Genomic DNA, 16,075 nt, shown 5'->3' with positions numbered 1-16,075 from the left:
TCCAGAGTGGTTGCACCAGCTTGCATTCCCACCAACAGTGTAGGAGTGTTCCCCTTTCTCCGCATCCTCGCCAACATCTGTCGTTTCCCTACTTGTTAATTTTAGCCATTCTGACTGGTGTGAGGTGGTATCTCATTGAGGTTTTGATTTGGATTTCCCTGATGCCGAGCGATGTTGAGCACTTTTTCATGTGTTTGTTGGCCATTTGGATGTCTTCTTTGCAGAAATGTCTATTCATGTCTTGTGCCCATTCCTTGATTGGATTATTCTTTGGGTGTTGAGTTTGATAAGCTCTTTATAGATTTTGGATTCCAGCCCTTTATCTGATATGTCATTTGCAAATATCTTCTCCCATTCTGTTGGTTTTCTTTTGGTTTTGCTGACTGTTTCCTTAGCTGTGCAAAAGCTCAAAAACCTAACTTCTGACTTTGGTCTGAACAGTAAATAGGGAGTTAAAAGAGGGGACAACTTCCCAGGAGAAACTAGGAAAAGCATAGAAGAATGCTTATGTTTGCAAATGTGGCAAGAGCTAGAAGAAAAATTGCCATTTAATGACACCTGACTCAGTTGGTAGAGCATGTGACTCTTGATCTCAGGGTCGTAAGTTCAAGCCCTAAATTGGGCATGGAGTCTACTTAAAAACTGTTTATAGTTAGGTTAATACTGGTATTTACTATGTACAGTCTGCCTATGTACTGGAAGACTTTAACACTGGAGATTTCTTTTGAGTATCTTTTTGACAGATGGGTCAAACAGAAAACTCTTTGCTTGTCCCAGGAAACAAAAGATCAAACCTGGAGCAGTCTTTAGATTTTTCTCTACCAGTTTAGGCCTTAAAGGGGCAGGCTTTGGAATTACACCTGAGTTGTCTCAGATCTACTTTGAGCAAAGTTATTTAATCTGTTTCCTAATCTGAAAAATGGGAATCAAATAGCATATACTTCAGCATTGTGAGAATTTAAAAAGATAACTGTGATGTAGAGTGTAAAATTGCAGCTGTTAAAAACAAATTACCACACTAGTCTTATTTTTGTTTACCGTGATTTCTGTTGGTGAGACAAGGTTGAAAAAGAGAATGTGGGAGCATAGATGAGGCAAACTTTTAAGTCTGTCTTGATGGTTCCCAAGAGGAGGCAAAAACAAAATAGGTACAGGATTCTTGGGCTGAGAAATAATAGATTATTCTGTTTATCAGGGGGGCTAAGACAGAATGAAGCAGTTTTTAGAAGCATGGACCAAAACAATAGTAAAATGCACAACAGCCATGTGCTGGGACCCCTTACAAAAGATACTGAGAAGTAGCAGATGGACTTTTCTGTTAGTAGCTAGAATAGAGGCACTCCCTCTTCCAATCATGGAAATATAACACTAGTAGCTTAGAAAACTGAAGAATAATTCTTCCAAAATAGAAGGAAATATATGGTTTTCACATAGCAATTTGTGATCTGTTCATGGAATGTGAAATCAATGTTGTGGGTTCAGATCAGAATTGTTGTGCACATATTAGGTTGTTTCAAAGTGAGAACTTTGGTCATGATGGGGTATAAAGTTTGAAAGCCATTTTGAAGAGAAACCTAGATATGCTTGGCAGATGGTGTGTCACTTCAGATCAACTATGTTAGTAGCCAGGCTTTTGTGAATCAGTCTGGGATGTGGTGCAATAAATACATTTATTATGTGTAGAAACAGGCTTAAGTTAGAAGTTACTTGTTCTTATGAATTCAAGGGTAGAAAATTTATTTCATCTTTAAAAGTTCCCACCAGAAACCTGGGACCCATAGCTTAGGGGAGAGAGGGAATTGTCCTTACCATCATGGGTCACATCTTAAACTATGAATGCAAATTTGGGAGGGGATTGAAGAAAGTTTAACGTCCAGTGCTAGATCAGTGTTTCTCATACTTTGTGTAGGACTTCTGTAAAAATAGATTCAGATTCACTAGGTGGGGCCTGAGAATCTGAACTTCTAATAAACTCTCAGGTGATGCTATTGCCTGCAAACCACTTTTGAATAGGTGGTCAAGCCATTATGGAATTAAAACTATTTGAAAATAATGATGGTGCTTTGAAGGCATAGTATGTGCTTTAATGAATTTCTATGCAGTGAACATGAATTGAGCAATGTAGGCAAGCCTGGATATTTCATGTCATGAGTTCTGTTCAAAGGAGTTGGTTAAATAACCTTTACTGAACATGGTTCTCTACATTTATTCATACTTAGTTGATAGAGTTGTGAAAATTATTTAATTTTCTGGATGAGGAAATTGAGGCATAGAGATTAACTGCCCAAATAGCAAAGCTGGTTGGTGGCAGAACTAAGACTTGCAGCTAGGAGTGAGCACTTTGTTTTTGAAGAACACTATAGTAATAGCCTCTAGTGATGATACGCAGGTAAAAGGCAGAGCTGGAACCTGTAATTAGACCAAATGAGTCTTAGAAAACTGGGAATAACTTATTTCTCTTTTATTACTGTATTTCAGGTAACCAGTATCTGTTTATACCACCAAATCGTTATATTTTCCATGGCGCTGAGGTATATTCGGACTCTGAAGATGACGTCTTATCCTCTAGTTCTTGTGGCAGTAACAGTGATAGTGGAACATGCCAGAGTCCAAGTTTAGAAGAACACTTGGAGGATGAAAGTGAGATTGAAGAATTTTACAATGGTTTGGAAGATGAAGCTGATGTTAATGAGAGAGCTGGAGGAACTGGATTTGGAATTGGTGGAGGTGATCAAGAGGCAGTCAGTGAAGCTATATGCATGAAACAGGAAGGAACAGACATTAACTATCCATCAAACAAATCATAATGTAATAATTGTCCAGGTACAGGAATTGTTCCACCAGCATTAGGAACTTTAGCATGTGAAAATGAATGTTTACTTGTGAATTCAACAGAGCAAGGAAACCAGAAAGGTGTAATATTTATAGACTGGTAAAATAGATTTTTTCTCCATGGGTAATTTTTAACTTCTTATTTCTGTACTTGTACACTCAACACTAACTTTTTTTAAAAGAAGGGTACTAAGTATCTTTAATCACCTATTGGTCAGAACTTTTCTTTTAAAGGTTCATTTGTATGATACATCCATATGTATATATAATTTTGTTCTTGCCTAGTGCATTTCAACATTTTAAAGTTTTCAAAAGCCATTGGAATGTTAAATTAATGTAAAGGGAACAGCTTATCTAGACCAAAGAATGGTATTTTCACACTTTTCTTTGTAACATTGAATGGTTTGAACTCCTTAAATGTCTGTTCTGCTAAAACTTTTGATTATTAGCACAATTACCTATTTTTAAACACTGGCATTTTCCAAAACTTGTGGCAGCTAACTTTTTAAAAATCACATGGCATGCAGTGTGTAGAAGGAAGTCAACAATATGTGGGAGAGCACTCAGTTGTCTTTGCTTTTTAAAGTAAGACTTGGTGCTAAGAGTTTCAGGAATCTTGTATTGCTGAAATGAAGATGGCTTTTGTACTTCCTGTGGACATGTAGTAATGTCTATATTGGCTCCTTTATAAAACTAACCTGAAAAAAATAAATGCTTTGGACATGTTTCAATTGCTTTAGAAACAGTAGTGCCTGTCTGGGTACCCTTAGTTTCAAGAATATTTGCCCTTGTTGTTTAAATACCTATCACTGTGGTAGAGCTCGCATCGATTCTTTCCCACAAGTATTAAACTGCCAAGATGTGAATATGCAAAGCCTTTATGAACCTGTAATAATGGTACTTCATCTGGGGAGAGTGTAATATTTTGGACCGCTGCTTTTCTTTTCCATTAATGAGGAGAGCAACAGGCCCCTGATTATGGTTCCAAAGTACTAAGATGTTAATTATAACTCAGTAAGTACATGTCTCCTGTTGGGAGGATTTGGTGTAATAGACACCAAACTGCTAGCCTTGTATTATGGAGATGAACATGATGTAACTTGCAGTAGCAGAATAGTTAATGAATGAAATTAGTTCCTATAACATCTTTATTTAAAAGCTTAGCCTGCCTTAAAACTAGAGATCAAACTTTTTCAGCTGCAGAAGCTTCTTAGCCTTTCAAAAAAAAGTTCATACTTTATAAAATTGCACAGAGCAATTTATTTACCAGACCTTTACCCCACATTACTCCCAAATTATAAAGTATTCCTATGTTGCTTTAGTATTTATTACAATTTTTAAAAAGGGTTTGAAATATAGCTGTTCTTTAAGCATAAAATACCCAGCTAGGACCATTACTACCAGAGAGAAAAGTTTTATTGAACGGCCACTTCCCTACCTAAAAGATGTTTCAATCTGAATTTATTTGGCTACACTAAAGAATGCAGTGTATTTAGTTTTCCATTTGCATGATGTGTGTTTGTGCTATAGATGATATTTTAAATTGAAAAATTTGTTTTAAATTATTTTTTACAGTGAAGACTGTTTTCAGCTTTTTATATTGTACATAGTCTTTTATGTAATCTACTGGCATATGTTTTGTAGACTGTTTAATGACTGGATATCTTCCTCCAACTTTTGAAATACAAAACCAGTGTTTTATACTTGTACACTGTTTTAAAGTCTATTAAAATTGTCATTTGACTTTTTTCTGTTAAATTACATTGTTCAAGGTATAAAATCTCACAGAAGCATCAGCAAACACTGGTACTGCTGGTTGTAGCAGCTGGCGCTTCACCAAGTTTCAAAACTAGTATTTCAGTTATAGGCCCAGGAACCTTTGTAGGTGAAAAGTGGGGGAGAGGCAAGACAGGGCCTAAGAACTTGACATACGGAAGCCCGGACATAGGTTCAGGACTTTGGTATTAGGAAGACGAGAGAATAGTGGAAATACAGTGAACTCAAGAGTGTATATGCTATAAAAGCACAGTGCCTCACGGATGGTAACACGAGTCTTAACACAGGAAGGTGTGGACAATGACTGCAGACCACATTTGGTATAAACTTTTCGAGGCTGACTTGTAAACCTTAGTCCATTCAAGTTCTTGAGTGACAAAGTACCATTCAAGAAGCCAGGAGCATGCCCCTTAGAAAGTGTTCTGTGATGAATAAAGCCTTGACTGGCAGTTTCCTACTCTCAGGACTCTTGCCTTCCTCACCAGCAAACTTTTGAAGTGAATTTTAAACTAGTACTCTGCCCTGGTATGTCCTGTTTTCACTAGAAAAATTACTTGTAGGGGCTGCCTGGGTGGCTCAGTCTTTAAGCGTCTGCCTTCGGCTCAGGTCATGATCCCAGGATCCTGGGATCGAGCCCCGCATCGGGCTCCCTGCTCAGAGGGAAGCCTGCTTCTCCCTCTCCCACTCCCCCTGCTTGTGTTCCCTCTCTCGCTGTGTCTCTCTCTGTCAAATAAATAAAATCTTTAAAAATAAATAAATAAAATCTTAAAAAAAAATCTTAAAAAAATTACCTGTAAAAATCTCATCCTCAGGTATAAAAAAAATAGCGACTTCATTCACTATATGCACAAAATGGGAAGGTAGTTCATACCTTAAAAGGTGGTGTTTGGTCAGTTTAAGTAGTTAAGTGCATGTTTTGACAACAGCTAATTTTTAAGCCTTGTGTTAGTACTATTCCAGGTCTCCTTGGTTAATGCAGTATATATTTCACTGGTCGTAATACCCTAATTAATGATACATGATGGTTTAGCACTGCTCGTCGTGGTATAGAAAATGGTGTGCTTTCAATCGGTGGTTTACATCATCCACCTATGAAGCATTATTTGGTAAGTTTTATTTGAAAGAAGTCTCAACTCCTAGACTTGTAACCTAGAGGGGCAGTGTGTGTATGCAGACCATAACCTCTCCTCAGAAATGAACAAATCTAAAGCCTTAAGCTAGGATGTTACCAGAAATAATAAGTGGTCTAAGGACCTCTCCTCCCCACTTTGAGTGCCTCTCAACTGTGACTATTAAATTGCCTGGGAAACTTTTAAAAAAGAATAACCTGGGGCGCCTGGGTGGCTCAGTAGTTAAGTGTCTGCCTTTGGCTCAGGTCATGATCACAGGGTCCTCGGATCGAGCCCCACATCTGGCTCCCTGCTCCACGGGAAGCCTTCCCCCTCTCCCATTCCCCCTGCTTGTGTTCCCTCTCTCGCTGTGTCTCTGTCAAATAAATTTTTTTAAAGATTTTATTTATTTATTTGAGAGAGAGAGAGCACGTGAGACAGGGGAGGGTCAGAGGGAGAAGCAGACTCCCTGCCGAGCAGGGAGCCCGATGCGGGACTCGATCCAGGGACTCCAGGATCATGACCTGAGCCGAAGGCAGTCGCTTAACCAACTGAGCCACCCAGGCGCCCTCAAATAAATTCTTTAAAAAAATATATAACCTGGGCATCACTCCTTAGAGAACATTTAATTGGTCTAAGGAGGCCTGTGCATAGTATTTTTTTTTTTTTTTTTTTTTAAAGGTTTTATTTATCTGAGAGAGAGAATGGGAGACAGAGAGCATGAGAGGGGGAGGGTCAGAGGGAGAAGCAGACTCCCTGCTGAGCGGGGAGCCTGATGTGGGGCTCGATCCCGGAACTCCAGGATCATGACCTGAGCCGAAGGCAGTCGCTTAACCAACTGAGCCACCCAGGTGCCCCGGCCTGTGCATAGTATTAAAAGTACCTCCAGGTGATTGAAAAGTATAGCAAGGATTGAGAACGGAAAAAAATAGGGGTGTTCCCTTCTGCGTGTGACACTCCATTCCAAGGGGCTGGCCTCATAGGGAAGGTAGACTTCCATGAAACAAACTTTTCTCAATTTATCTCTAGGAGTAGTTCACCAATTAGCAAACACTGGCAAGAATAGGGGGTATCGGGGTGCCTGGGTGGCTCAGTTAAGCGGCTGCCTTCGGCCTCAGGTCATGATCTCAGGGTCCTGGGATCGAGTCAAGCTCCCTGCTCAGTGGGGAGTCTGCTTCTCCCTCTTCCTCTGCAGCTCCCCCTCCCTCTGCAGCCCCCCCTGCTTGTGCTGTCAAATTAAAATCTTAAAAAAAAAAAGAGGAGCTATTGAAATAGGATGAATAAAGAAACTACCATAAGGAATATGGATGGCCAAAGTGCAAAAGAGCTAGGGAGCAGGAAAGTGGCTGAGAACAGAACATCTGCCCTTGCTCTCGGCTTGCCATACACTCCTTCAGGGGAAGACCGCCCTATTACACTTTGAGGACTTTTTGTTAAACTAAATGCCGTAAAAACAAAATGTATGAAAGGCTAGGACTTTATTGCAAGTCTCCAGTTTTAAAAAACTGCATTCTGGTTTTGTTGCATGCAATGTGTCTTGGTTCTACCACTTCATCAGACAGGAGCTACAAACATAATTGCTCTTACTAGTAGATCTTTATTGGAAGCCAAATATTTTCAAGTTTAGTCCACTCCATAATCACAGTCTTTATAATTTAGTGCACTCAGTATTTGCTTATTTTCTACACTAATCTACAAAGCTCAAGATATTTTTCTTGCTATTTTTTTTTTTAAAAGATTTTATTTATTTGACAGAGAGCGAGCAGGAACACAAGCAGGAGTGGGAGACGGAGAAGCAGGCTTCCCGCGGAGCAGGGAGCCCAATGCAGGGCTCGATCCCAGGATGCTGGGCCGAAGGCAGACGCTTAACGACTGAGCCACCCAGGCGCCCCGCTATTTTCTTTTTTTGAACAGGCTCCATACCCAGTGTGGAGCCCAATGCAGAGCTCGAACTCACGACCCTGAGAACAAGACCTGAGCTGAGATCAAGAGTTGGATGCTTAACTGACTGAGCCACCCCGGTGCCCCTCATGCTATTTTTAAAAAAGCAAACAGCAATTTGAAAAATCTTCAATGGTATTTTAATTTTCTACCATTAATCTCCCTGCTGTTAATGCTACTTATGTATGTCTTGCAGCAACAGAGGGAGAAGAGTATAATAAGACTTACCCAAATTAAGCCTTGTACTGTTGTGCTCCTAGATAAGATGTGCCAGTTCCTTGTTAAAATATTTGTTCAATGAAATCCATCTGTATTAATCCAAAGTGGCTGCTATTTCACAGATCAGTACCTAGCATAGAGGTTACTAAAGAAAAAAAATCATCTTACACACACACATGTGTTTTCAATGTGAACAATCACTACCCTCAAGAAATAAATGGATACACAGGGAAACAGTACAAAATGAATTTTCAGAGGGAGAGTGCTAATTTGAGCTAAATTATTGTATGTGAGAATACTTATGTTTAAGGGCTTCCCTCTATATAAAAAGACACCTATGGCTTACCAGTGGAAGTTCTTAAGTTAAACTGAAAAGTATAGGTCCACAATCCCGTGTCCAAAATACTTGGGCTCATTTGCATTTTGGAATTACGAATGTTAACGAATTTTTTAAAGCACCCCACAGGGGTCTGAGGCAGTATCTAAGATCAAACACACTAAATAAATCAAACCTATTAATATCACCACAGTAAAGACACCTGGGTGGCTCAGATGGTTAATATCACCACAGTAAAATGTACAAAAAAAATGTACAAATAGTCTCATTTAATACCACAAATAATAGCCTCAACAATTCAAGTTTTGCTGCAAAATGAGATACACAAATTTTTTTCAGAGTTGTTCTGGATTTTGGAATTATAGCTAAGAAAACTGGAGATCTCTGTAAAACAGTTTGTATGGCAATGGTAATACTCAATCCAAAATTTAAAGACCTTTCCGGAGACATTGAGGAATTTTGAATCTTATATGAGAACCACTGAAAGGCTAAGTATTAAACCAATAAATCTTTATTACTTAAACAATTTTCACGGCTTAAAAAATAAATTTAAAAAATAAATATTTGCATTATAGCAGAAAGTCACATGGGTTGCATCAACTCACAGTTAATCACAGGAGATAACTAAGCATCAGCACCATAAAAATTGTGTTAAGATTTGTTTCTAAAAATTCAAGGAAATAGTTCCAGAGCACTGAAAATTCTGACTAAATACCAACCTGCAGCATCAGTAGTTTTGGAAGCTATAAGCCAGTGGCTGGTTCTCAAAGTAGCCAGTTTCTATTGCTGGCAGTTGTAGGGCAAAGTTCTTCTAGTACCAAATATTAAGCTTTACTGATAACCTCCCATTTATCAGTAGCATCTCCAGGTTCACAAAAGGAAAGAACTACAAGTTATTTAACTCCTATCTGTAATTTAGATTTGCACAAGGATATTTATTCTAGTAAAAAAGCAAAGGTTATGTTTCATCATGCTAATTTTTTGCTTTTACAGATTCTCAGAATAAGATTTAATCATAACTGTTAATCCTTTTAGCTCAGTTCAATTACAACCATAGAAACTGTACTGGTATCAGAACATAACTATTTTATTACAAAACTTAACATTATTTACAAAATGAAAAAATAATCGAATGACTATTGCAGGCCAAAGATAAAGGTTTTTCACTCAGTGATTGAAAATTAAGCAACATTTCCATGCACTCATACACCAGATTATTTGTGAAATATGCAAACTCTTAAAATTCATGTTAGTAAAACTTTAATGTATTCACAATACTTGTATGTTTATTGGAAGATGGCAAAAAAAAAAATCCATGGTTCTGTACAGTAAGTTTAATATTAACACAGTTTGTTCACTTTCCATTAATATTTTTTGGCTTTCATGAATACTCATAGCATTAAACATTTTGCAATAAGAATTATAATAGTACCTCTGTCACCTTGCTGAATTCATCACCACAAGAAAAACACAAATAGTTTAATGCTTTTGCAATAAACTGATTAGTTATTATTTCCAAAGTTATATTAAACTGAAGCCTTCATTATGATCAATTGCTTGAATCAGTTTAGAGCGTAGAGTTTCTTTATCTTTGTATTTTGGAAGATCCAGAAGATTAAAACAGGTATGGGAAACTGGGAGATATTCTTCGCCACCTCCTGTTGACTGGATGACTAGTTTTAGACTCTTCATACCAAGAATAGGAATGCGATCACTACCTGTCAAAAATACTACCAAGAAAAAAAATCATTCAGCCAACCACTTTTATCAAAACAATATAGAGTACCTATTTAGTACAGCCACCATGGCAATTTACATTTACTCTACTGAAGCCTATCTCCAGATTTATGGAAGCCTGATTTTGGAGACATACTAACTATATATCCGTACAATATTTTTTTCTTTAAAAGTGTAATCTTAATGTTAGCACACAGGAGATGCTTAATAAATGTTTGATGAATAAATGACTCTTGTCCCTGACAAAACATTTGAGAGCCATTCTTTTGGGAATAGACATTTAGTCTGCAGCTCAAATACAAAATGCAGTTTTGATTATGATTCCTTTTTCAATCTGTTTTGTTTCTAACATTTTTGAATAAAATGTATAGTGGACAGCTAAAACTCAAATCACCTAAGACTTGTCATCCTTACACTATACAAAATAATTTAGCCAAGATTTTTATTTCAACTGTCAAAAAGAGATTGACAGAAATATTCTTGGCAATAGCAGGAATATCAAAGGGAGCGTCATTTCCTGATGAATGGATAAAGAAGATGTGGTCTATATATACAATGGAATATTACTCAGCCATCAAAAGAATGAAATCTTGCCATTTGCAAAGACGTGGCTGGAGGTGGAGTGTATTATGCTAATCAAAATAAGTCAGAGAAAGACAAATACTGTATGATCCCACACATACATGGAATTTAAGAAAGAAAACAGATGAACATATGGGAAGGGAGAAAAGAAAAGAAAGGAGAGAGGGAAACAAGCCATAAGTGAGTCTAAATGATAGAGAACAAAGTGAGGGTTGGAAGAGAGGTGGGTGGGGGATGTGCCAGATGGGTGAGGGGTATGAAGGAGGGCACTTATTCCCAAAGTTTTGATGCAGAAGCCAAAAAAGAAAAAAAATGGAGACTGAACAAGGAAAAAAGCTATCCTCCAGAAATCTTTTTAGAAAAAAAAAAAAATTTTTTTTTTTTTTATTTACCTGACAGACACACACAGCGAGAGAGGGAGGGAACACAAGCAGGGGGAGTGGGAGAGGGAGAAGCAGGCTTCCCGCTGAGGAGGGAGCCCGATGCGGGGCTCGATCCCAGGACCCTGGGATCATGACCTGAGCCGAAGGCAGACATTTAATGACTGAGCCACCCAGGCGTCCCCTTTTTTAGAAATTCTAAAAGGAATCACAACTTTAGTTGATTGTAATCAGTGTTAGAGTTTGTTTTCATTTGAAAGAACCAATTCTATTTGAGGCAAATTGAATGTAGCTTTCAAAATAAAGATGCAGATCAAAAATTTACTCTAACTGAAAATTAAAAACAGTACCTTGGAATAATACTAATAAGGAAAAAACCTTATCCAACAAAGTAATCAATTAATCTCCTACAAAAACAGTTTAATCATTAATTCCATTTCCCATAAAACATAGGACCAGTTAGAAATACTTACACAGAAATTGTTTTTTCTTTTCCAATGGTAATTCATGAAATACTTCCCAAAAAATTTTTATCGTTGGATGTTCTGCCCAATATTCCCCTTTGTATTCTGTATTCTAAAAACAACATAATCTTTCATTAATATTAAGTGATGTTAGTTTTGTCTTGAATCTGACAAATTTTCTGTGGTGGTGAATTTCCACAATGGCCCCTAATGGCCCCTAATGATCCCTGCCTCCTACTGCTCATGCCCTTGTGTAGCCCCTCCCACAGTGTATAGGCTTGACTCTGTAATCATTATGACTTCTGAGGCTAAATCATAAACTCGGTGGCTTCAACCTCTTTGATCATTCACTCTGGGGAGAGCCAGGTGCCATTTCAAGAGGACAAAGAGCCCTATGGAGAGGTCCTCATGGTGAGACAGTAGGCTTTTAGCCAACAGTCTTGTGAGTGAACCGTCTTGGAAGGGAATCTATCTTTAATCAAGTCTTCAGATGACTAAAGCACCAATCAGTATCTTGACTGCAATCTCATGAGACACCCCTAAGTTAAAACCACCCAGCTTAAGCCATTCCTGAAATCCTAACCCACAGGAAGTGGGAAAATAAATGTTCACTGTTACTTTTAAGCCACTAAATTTTGGGGTAATCTGCAGCAATGGAGCTAGCGTACTTCTCCTTTAGAAAAAATACTAGCACTAAGAAAAGGTGAGTAGAAAGGAGAGAGGGAGTAAATCTTACGCTGTAAAGTGTTCTTTAAAATCTAGCCACAGTTGGCCTTAAATTTTAGTTCTTAGAACCTTCCAGCATCAGGGTCTTTGGACACACTGTTCTCTCAGCCTAGACCTCTTAAACACATCCTCCTTCTTCCTTTGCTCATCAGGCTAATTTCTATTTATCCTTTAGGACTCAGACTAAATGTCCCCAAATTCATTCATTGATTCATTCAACAGATAGAGTTTTAGTCAAAATTTGGAGCCCTGGGGAAACTGCAGTGAACAAAGTCCTTACTGGTAGAGACCACCATCTACTGAGATGCTTTCCCAGATTTGTGTAGCCTAGGTTAAGTTCCTCTTTATATACTATTCACTGAACACTCTTCCTTTGTACCCATCAGAGTTAAATTATTTAATGTCTACCTTCCTTATTACAGGGCAAAGACCATGTTTCAATTTTATTTACTGATGTCTCCCTAATCTCTTGTGTAGTACTAGGTATCCATAGGGGCTCAATAAGTATTTGCTAATGGGCTTCTTAAAATTTTGGGCTCTATTTGTAGCCATGATTATCTCAATGACTGATCTCTTGAAATCTACAAAATAGTTATTTATTTGTAAACACGTTTGGAGAAAATGGCTGAAATTCTAGCAATCAATTAACAGATTAATGGGTATGAATTATAGTCTGTGAGCATGTTAGTGGGGAATGAAAGGAGAATGGCTGAAGTTTTTTCTTTTTTTCCCTTTTTAAAAAAAACCTCTAAATGGTTCTGGGGAAATGTGTACACAGTCCTGATGAAAGAAAGAGCATTTAAAGTCACAAATCGTAATCACTGAAATTATAATGAATCACATATACAATGGAAGAAACCAAAGTATACTAAGTACACTAAAATATACTAAACCACCATCTTACTAAATGAGTATTTCTATCAATTTTATCTTCAAGCGAGGTTTTAAGTACTTACGGAGTGCTCTTCTAGGCTCTGGGAATATAGCAGTGAACAAAGAGACAAAAATCCTGCCTTCATGGTGCTTACATTGTAGTGGGGGGAAGAAGCAACAGACAGTGATGACAATTAAAATTGTAAAATTTATATTAAGTCAAATTCAAAGAGAAAATAAAGCAGGGAAGGGAGACAGGGTATGAGTGTGGGTGTGTGTGTGTGAACACTCAGTTTTAGATGTTAGCCAGTAAACGTCTCTGAGAAGGTATAAAGACATAAAAGGAAGTAAGGGCAAGAACCCTTTTGGAATTACCAGGTGAAAAGAGCTCCAGGCATAGGGAATAGCAAATAGAAAGGCCCCAAGACTGGCTCAGCAAAGAGGCCATTAAGGCTGAAGTAGTGTTAAGTGAGAAGAAGAATGATAGGAGGCAAAAGGGACAAATTGTGTAGGATGTAAAGTGTGATGAGAGGCCATTGTATCATTTTCATTTTAGGGTGACTGGAGGTGGAATCCATTTTCACTGAGGTCTCCTTAAGGACAGTGCAGCTTTCCTCTCTTTAGCAGATCAATTTAACCAAAAAAAGAAATCTCCAATCTCCTTCCTGGAGGATTTAAGCTTGCCTATCAGCTTTCCTCAGTTATTCCTGGTTTCCCAGATTCTGTGGCTTTCCCTAGAGCTGTCTTTTGTTGGGTAAGAGAGAGAACCTGAGGAGTCTAACAATTCCTTAAATTAGCTGTGAAGTAATTCTATTGCTTTTAGCCTAACCATGCATCCTGCTACCACAGTAACATGATGTACCAATTCCTGAGCCTTTAGAAATTCTAGGGTGTGAAATGGGTTGCCTCTTAAAAACCCTATTCCTCAGGAGGCTTAGAATTCCACTTTCTTTGCTCTAGTCACTCATCAACTCATCCATCCATGTATTTTCTGTCTTCCAAAACTATTTTTTTCCCTTGTTACGGTATTTTTACGTTTTCTCTGTGTATTCCTATTTTTATTCCTTTATTGTCATTCTAGTGAGATTTTGGAAAGGAGCAGAGATAAATGTGTATATTCTAGTGTTTAACTAGAAGTCCTAATTGTTTTTAAATTAAAAAATGTATTCCTTAAATTATTACACAGTAAAATTGGCTTTTTCTGGTGTGTATATAGTTCTGTGAGTTTTAAGCACATGTAATGACTCGTGTACCTACCACCACAATCAGGATACTAAACACTTCCATCACCCCAAAGAACTCTCTTGTGCTACCCTCTCCCATCACATACTCCCTCTACCCCTAGCCCCAGTTCACCATAGTTTTGTCTTTTCAAAAATGTCCTATACATGGAATCATACAATATATAATCCTTTGAGACTGGCTTCTTCACGCTCCATAAGGACTCTGAGTCATCCCAGCCACTGCACATATCAGGAGTGTATCCCTTTGTATTGCTCAGTAGTATTCTACTGTATGGATATACCCTAGGTTGGTTTATCCATTTACCCACTGAAGCACATCTGGGTTGTTTCCAGTTTTTGACATGTTTGCAGATTTTTAAAAACACAATTAGGAAAGACTGTGGTAAAATACCTCTAACAAAGTTTACCATCTTGACCCTTTTTTTTAAGTGTACAGTTTGGTGGCATTAAGTACATTCACACTGTTATGCAACCGCCACTACCATTCATCTCCAGAACTCTTCCTTTGGCTAAACCAAAACTCCATACCCATTAAAACAATAATGCCCCATACCCCCTTGTTTACAGATTTTTGTGTGAACATAACTTAATACCTTAGAGTGGAACTGCTAGCTCATGTAGTAAGTGAATATTTAACTTTTAAGAAAATGCCAAACTGTTTCCAAAGTGGCCATACCACTGTATTTCCACCAGCAGTGTATCAAAGTTCCCAATGCTTTGTATCTTTGTGAGACTTACTGTATTTTGTAATGTTAACTAACTTAATAGGTGCTGTTATGTATCAAACTTTTATTTATTTGTTTATTTATTTGAGAGAGTAAGGGAGAGAGAGAGAGCACAGGAGCAGGGCGAGAGGGAGAGAGAGTGGGAGAAGCAGACTCCCTGCTCAGCAGGGAGCTCAACGTGGGGCTCGATCCCAGGACCCCAGGATCATGACCCAAGCCGAAAGCAGACGCCTAACCGACTGAGCCACCGAGGCGCCCCTGTATCAAACTCTTTATGCAAAAATTGTATCAGAGGTTTTCTAGATTACAAAGATGGAAAAACTTATTTTTGTGTGTGTGTTGAATTTTTTAAAATTAACATATAATGTATTGTTTGCTTCAGGGGTACAGAACAAAGATGGAAAAACTTGTAAGTCAAACTTATATACATCTTTCTCAAAGCTGAGCTAACCTAGCACTTTTTTTTTTTTCTTCTAAGATTTTATTTATTTATTTGACAGAGAGAGACATAGCGAGAGAGGGAACACAAGCAGAGGGACTGGTAGAGGGAGAAGCAGGCTTCCCGCGGAGTAGGGTGCCTGATGTGGGGCCTGATCCCAGGACTCTGGGATCATGACCTGAGCCGAAGGCAGACGCTTAATGACTGAGCCACCCAGGCGCCCCTAATCTAGCACTTTTTATTCAATGTTTATCTGAGGAAATATCTGAGAATTCTTTGTATAGAGAAGGAGGAAAAGGAAAAAGTAGTTTAAAAATTCCCAATCTTCTTCCTAAAAATCCCTTTATTGGCTAAGGCACTAGTGATGAAGATCATGAATATTATTTACTCTCTGCTAAAAAATTTAACATTGAGAGTAATCAGAAAAAAAGAAACAATGATCTTATGCAATGTGAGTGCTTTTCATAATGGTTTTCCTATGATTGGGCAGAATGAAAACTCAGTTTTAGCTGGGACTTCTATCTGACCTCTGTCATAAATGACATAATTTTTCATACGAAAGCTATCACTACCACAAATACAAAAATGCTATCTAACTCATATACAACTAAAATTCATTCATTGTGGAGTAAGAAGGGTACAGTGTTTTCCTGTAAATAGGACAGTAATAGTGTAAAATGGAAAACAGTAA

General features: G+C 38.0%; 2 protein-coding genes across 4 annotated transcripts in view; one reads left to right on the top strand and one right to left on the bottom strand.

Annotated features, from left to right (window-relative positions):
• The window catches only part of SIRT1 (sirtuin 1), a 27,938-nt gene extending 23,348 nt beyond the window's left edge, over positions 1 to 4,590 (top strand). For both annotated transcript variants that reach the window (XM_081824171.1, XM_081824172.1), the window contains one exon: positions 2,479 to 4,590. In XM_081824171.1, the coding sequence (XP_081680297.1) occupies positions 2,479 to 2,807 (329 nt within the window). In that variant the 3' untranslated portion in view covers positions 2,808 to 4,590. The remainder of the gene's footprint in view (positions 1 to 2,478) is intronic.
• A 3,880-nt stretch (positions 4,591 to 8,470) lies between these two features.
• LOC102730702 (putative E3 ubiquitin-protein ligase HERC4) overlaps positions 8,471 to 16,075 on the bottom strand; it is a 93,822-nt gene continuing 86,217 nt past the window's right edge. For both annotated transcript variants that reach the window (XM_081824166.1, XM_081824167.1), the window contains 2 exons: positions 11,387 to 11,489; positions 8,471 to 9,944 (listed from right to left, as the gene is read on the bottom strand). In XM_081824166.1, coding sequence (XP_081680292.1) covers positions 9,736 to 9,944; positions 11,387 to 11,489 — 312 coding nt within the window. In that variant the 3' untranslated portion in view covers positions 8,471 to 9,735. The remainder of the gene's footprint in view (positions 9,945 to 11,386; positions 11,490 to 16,075) is intronic.

The sequence above is a fragment of the Leptonychotes weddellii genome, chromosome 6, assembly GCF_054177405.1.
Source record: "Leptonychotes weddellii isolate Sample4059 chromosome 6, ASM5417740v2, whole genome shotgun sequence".
Lineage (NCBI taxonomy): Eukaryota > Metazoa > Chordata > Mammalia > Carnivora > Phocidae > Leptonychotes > Leptonychotes weddellii.
Note: the sequence above shows the minus strand (reverse complement) of the source record. Positions and strands in the feature narration are given on the sequence as shown.